The sequence below is a fragment of the Peromyscus californicus genome, unplaced genomic scaffold (assembly GCF_007827085.1).
Source record: "Peromyscus californicus insignis strain IS unplaced genomic scaffold, ASM782708v3 Scaffold_10__1_contigs__length_136768540, whole genome shotgun sequence".
Classification (NCBI taxonomy): Eukaryota; Metazoa; Chordata; class Mammalia; order Rodentia; family Cricetidae; genus Peromyscus; species Peromyscus californicus.
Genome location: NW_026294391.1, coordinates 125,219,776 through 125,225,647, shown reverse-complemented (window position 1 = coordinate 125,225,647; position 5,872 = coordinate 125,219,776). Strand labels below are relative to the sequence as shown.

The window sequence follows — 5,872 nt, the reverse complement described above, 5'->3', positions numbered from 1 at the left end:
ACTTGTGGCTACAGGTTCTTGCTCTCTCTCTCTCTCTCTCTCTGTCTCTCTCTCTCTCTCTCTCTCTCTCTCTCTCTCTCTCTCTCTCTTCTCTGGATTCACACCTTGGACACTAGGTGGCTGTGTTGAATTTCCCTAGGATTTCTACTGTTCTATGCAGACTTGGTAAGTCACTTAACATATCAGATATTTTAAAGGAAACTATTTAAAAGAGAAATTTTTTCCACATTAAAAAAATGGGTTTTCTGTGTATATTGGAACAAAATTGGGCTTCGTTTGAAACTTTAGGCAGTCTGACAATGGAACAACTATATGAGAAGATTAATGTTGATCAAATTATGCAGTTTATTATTATGCTTATCCTCATTTTACTATTTAAAAGGATAGTCTGTAGCTAGAGTTTTGCTGCCTGGCCCACAGTCAGGACAAATCTCTGTCAGACACCAGTCCCACAGCCGCTCAGACCCAACCAAGTAAATACAGAGACTTATATTGCTTAAAAACTGTATGGCCATGGCAGGCTTCTTGCTAACTGTTCTTACAGCTTAAATTAATCCATTTCTATAAATCTATACCTTACCATGTGACTCGTGGCTTACCGGCATCTTCACATACTGTTTGTCATCATGGCGGCTGGCAGTGTCTCTGACTCAGCCTTCCACTTCCCAGCTTTATTCTCCTCCTTGTCCCACCTTTACTTCCTGCCTGGCCACTGGCCAATCAGTGATTTATTTATTGACCAATCAGCAACATACTTGACATACAGACCATCTCACAGCACTTCCCCTTTTCTTTATTTTTTTCAAAAAGGAAGGTTTTAAACTTAACAAAGTAAAATTACATATAATTTGAGAATTTGGGCATAGCTTCTCTTACTACTTCCTTCTGGAGGGGGCGCTGTATCTTATGGAGACACAAAGAAAATTTTAGGATTATGGATCAGTCCATGAGGCTGTATTGTCTGAGCCAGTGGCCTTCAAACCATTCTGGATGTTGCATCATCTGGGCTATGGTGTCAACGGAGACCTTTCAGGGGGTTTTGGCTCGTCAAACCTGATGTATCTTAATCTGGAACAAATCCATAGCCTCTGGCTTTCTGTGGGAACAAAAGCATAGTCTCCTTTCCAAAGCAACACATCCTTACATCCAAATTTTGAAGTCAAGGTAACTTTAAAATCTACATTTTGGCTTTCTCTCTCCTCCAGCCAAGCAAGATGCCCAAGGGAAAGAAGGCCAAGGGGAAGAAGGTGGCCCCGGCCCCCGCCGTCGTGAAGAAACAGGAGGCCAAAAAGGTGGTGAATCCTTTGTTTGAGAAAAGGCCTAAGAACTTCGGCATTGGGCAGGACATCCAGCCCAAAAGAGATCTCACACGCTTCGTCAAATGGCCCCGCTACATTCGGCTGCAGCGGCAAAGAGCCATCCTCTACAAGCGGCTCAAAGTCCCTCCTGCCATTAACCAGTTCACACAGGCCCTGGACCGGCAAACGGCTACCCAGCTGCTCAAGCTTGCTCACAAGTACAGGCCAGAGACAAAGCAGGAGAAGCAGCAAAGGCTGCTGGCCCGTGCTGAGAAGAAAGCCGCTGGCAAAGGGGACGTCCCAACTAAGAGACCACCTGTCCTCCGAGCGGGGGTCAATACAGTCACCACCTTGGTGGAGAACAAGAAGGCTCAGCTGGTGGTGATTGCCCATGATGTAGACCCCATTGAGCTGGTGGTCTTCCTGCCTGCCCTGTGTCGAAAGATGGGGGTCCCCTACTGCATCATCAAGGGAAAGGCCAGGCTGGGGCGGCTGGTCCACAGGAAGACATGCACCACTGTTGCCTTCACACAGGTTAACTCGGAAGACAAGGGTGCTCTGGCTAAGCTGGTGGAAGCTATTAGGACCAATTACAACGACAGATATGATGAGATCCGCCGCCACTGGGGAGGCAACGTCCTGGGTCCTAAATCTGTGGCTCGGATTGCCAAGCTGGAAAAGGCAAAGGCCAAAGAACTCGCCACTAAATTGGGTTAAATGTACACTGCTAAGTTTTCTGTACATAAATATAATTACAAACTTATCTTCCAAAAAAAAAAATCTACATTTTGGCATAACTCAGGAGCTTTTACAATCAAATGTTTTTTTGCAGTTAAAAATCCCATAAACAACACAATCCAGATCCTCTGTGTAATATCCATCTTTACATGACTTATTTTTTATATTAATTTTACTGTCTCTTTAAAGACTTTATTTTTTAAAACTATGTATTTGTTTCTATAACTGTTTATATCACCTTTTTTGTCACTTTCAAGCCCACGTATATTTTACACACATTGTAGACTATTACATCTGAATATGTCTTATTATGAATCTATTGCTTTAAACTGCAGCACTTGTAAGACTGAAATGGCACTATGGCTGCTGGCTCTGCCCACCTCAGCTTCCCAGCATGGTGGTGGTACATTTACTGCCAGCTCTGGGAGGCATCATGGGTCTATGTCCAAGCACCGTGTAGCCCAGAAACCTCTTTTTTTGTTTTGTACTAGTAAAGGCTAAATCTACCATGCAGCTTAGTGTGCCACTTGCAGAGGCCTCATTCCCATCATACTGCAGGTCGAGCTTACAGGCACACTAGAAACCCACCAGTAGCTCATACCAGCAGCTGCAGCTCATTTGAGAGAGACAATTAGGAAGCTGTTTTTAGCTCTGTTTTAGAATCTTTTCTCAGGTTTTGGGTGGAAACTCTTGCCAACACGTTGGGCACCATTTGTAGCTAGAGTTTTCCTGCCTGGCCCACAGTCAGGACAAATCTCTGTCACCTGCCAGTTCCACAGAAACTCAGACCCAACAAAGTAAACACAGAGACTTATATTGCTTACAAACTGTATGGCCATGGCAGGCTTCTTGCTAACTGTTCTTACAGCTTAAATTAATCCATTTCTATAAATCTATACCTTGCCACGTGGCTCATGGCTTACCGGCATCTTCACATGCTGTTTGTCATCGTGGCAGCTGACAGTGTCTCTGACTGAGCCTTCCACTTCCCAGCTTTATTCTCCTCCTTGTCCGGCCTATACTTCCTGCCTGGCAACTGGCCAATCAGTGATTTATTTATTGACCAATCAGCAACACACTTGACATACAGACCATCCCACAGCAACAGTCAATTTAAGTGCCAGGATAACAGTTTGAGAAAAAAATTGTTAAACCTGTAAAAATGAATTATAGAGAAATTCAAATTCAGACAGAAGAAATTAACAGTGAAGTTGTTTCAAGATTAGATCATAAGGTTACAGAAAGAAAGCCTGTTTTCACACAATCACCCTTAATTTATCCAGTAACCATACAGCAGTTGCCTCACCAAATGACTACACAAAATTTTGGGGCTCCAAATGAAATGTTAGATTTACAAAGGTTTAAGGAGGCAATAGTATCTTATGGCATGCATTCCCCATATGTAAAGCAAATGTTAAACTCTTGGTCAATAAGTAATAGGATTATACCACAGTACTGGCAGAAACTGGCACAGGCTGTTCTGTAACTCAGTCAAATGCTCCAGTGGCAAATCTGGTTCAGGGATGAGGCTAAAAACATAGAAAAACAATGGAGGGATAAAGGAATACAAATCTTCCTGGAACAGCTTATTGGAGAAGGCCAATATGCTTCAGTACAAACACAATGTTGATATGATGTCCAAACCCTAATTCTATGTCGAACAGCAGCCTTGAATGCATGGGACAGAGTTGAGGAACCAGGAAAAAAAACTGAGTCATTTACAAAAGTTATATAAGGCCCAAAAGAATCTTTCACAGATTTCTTACAAAGACTGGCTTCAGCAGTAAAGAGAATGGTCCCAGATTCAGAAGCTAGTGAGATAATAAATGAATCTTTGGCCTATGAGAATGTGAATGCATCATGCAAAAGAAAAATCAGGCCATTAAAGGCAAGATCTGCACCCTTGGAAGATTGGATTAGAGACACGGTGAACGTTAAGGCTCATGACCATGATGTTATGTGGGTAGGAGAAGCAATTTTAAAAGGTTTGAGGAATGTTAGATGTTTTGGATGTGGAAAGCAAGGACATTTGAAAAGGGACTGTAAACAGGTCATTCCTAGAAACAATGTTTCTTCAAGGAACACTGGCAACAGAATGCCCCATCCTTCTGGAGTATGCAGAAGGTGTGGTAAGGGAAAACACTGGACCAACGAATGTAGATCAACAAGGTTATCCTTTGTCTCAGTCTTCATCAAATGACTACACAAAATTTTGGGGTTCCAAATGAAATGTTAGATTTACGAAGTTTTAAGGAGGCAATAGTATCTTATGGCCAGAAAATCCCAGAGGGGCCTCATGCATGCCCCCATAGCAAATCCAGTTCAAATCTTTCCTGTAGTCGTAGAGGAAACCCCTACTCAGGGCAATTAAATAACCAAATGCCTATTGGAATAAATCTTGCAGGTCAGGATGATGAAACAGAGAGAATAGAAAATTCAGAAGAAAACATAAAGAAAATTTTTCTGGCAAACTTCTATTAATGAACAAAAACCAAAATTAACGATAAAAATAAATGGTGTTTTGTTGTCTGGTCTTGTAGACACAGGAGCAGACATTACCATAATTGCACCAAAATTTTGCGATCCAATTTGAACTCTTCAGGAGGTAAATGTTCAACTGTTAGGAATTGGGACATTATCTCAAGTGAAACAGAGTGCAAGATGGCTCGAATGTATAGGTCCAGAAGGACAGAGAGGAAAATTAAAACCATATGTGGCTAACATAGCTATGAACCTGTGAGATCGAGACTTGCTGCAACAATGGAATACTCAGATTAACATCCCTCCAATCTCAGAAACAAACCATAATCTAGCACATGTTTCTGAGAGAAATATTAGAAGATATTACTCTAATGAGTGGTCACCAGCCATCCATATTATGCAAGAACAGGGCACAAAAACTGATGATCTCCCAAAGACACCAACAGCTCTGCCTTTAAAATGGTTAACAGACAAGCCTGTATGGGTTCAGCAATGGCCTTTAACAAAAGAGAAACTCCAGGCTTTAGAAGAGATGGTAGAAGAACAGTTAAATTCTCAGCATATTGAAGAATCAACCAGCCCTTGGAATTCTCCTGTATTTGTTATTAAAAAGAAATCTGGTAAATGGAGAAAGGTAACAGACCTTAGAGCAATTAACAAAGTAATTCAGGCAATGGACTCTCTATAATCTGGAACTCCTTTGCTTACTCTGTTACCAAAAGGATGGCCTCTCATAGGTATTGATTTAAAAGACTGTTTCTTTTCAATACCCTTACAAGAAAAAGACAGAGAAAGATTTGCTTTCACAGTGCCTACTTATAATAATTCTCAACTGGTTAAAAGATTTCAATGGAGGGTCCTCCCACAGGGAATGTTGAATAGTCCAACTCTGTGCCAATATTTTGTACAACAGCCATTGGAAGTGATACGTAAAAAATTTTCTAAATCTATAATTTATCATTATATGGATGATATTTTACTAGCTGATTCAAATGCAGATACTTTAGAAAGAATGTTTGAAGAAGTAAAGAAAATTTTGCCTTGCTGGGGATTACGAATTGCCAAAGAAATAGTAAAGAAATGTCCTGCTTGTTCCTTCTACAATCAAACTCCATTACCAGCAGGATGTAACCCAAAGGGTACTCAGAGGAAAGAAATCTGGCAGGTGGACGTGTTTCACTTTGCAGAATTTGGAAAATTGAAATATGTACACCATACCATTTATACTTATTCAGTATTTCAATGGGCAACTGCTTTGAGTTCTGAAAAAGCTGATTCTGTAATCACTCATTTGCTAGAAGTTATGGACATCTTGGTTATACCTGCACAAATTAAAACTGAAAATGCTCCATCAT

General features: G+C 41.1%; 1 protein-coding gene across 1 annotated transcript; it reads left to right on the top strand.

The window, feature by feature from the left end:
- Positions 1-1,190: 1,190 nt before the first annotated feature.
- On the top strand, positions 1,191-2,020 carry LOC128116211 (60S ribosomal protein L7a-like). The gene has a single exon (XM_052747405.1). The coding sequence runs from the start codon at positions 1,215-1,217 to the stop codon at positions 2,013-2,015; it is 801 nt and encodes a 266-aa protein (XP_052603365.1). The 5' UTR covers positions 1,191-1,214; the 3' UTR covers positions 2,016-2,020.
- Positions 2,021-5,872: the final 3,852 nt, after the last annotated feature.

Coding starts and splice junctions, on each gene's coding strand:
- LOC128116211 (XM_052747405.1), top strand. CDS start 1,215: ATGCCCAAGGGAAAGAAGGCCAAGGGGAAGAAGGTGGCCCCGGCCCCC.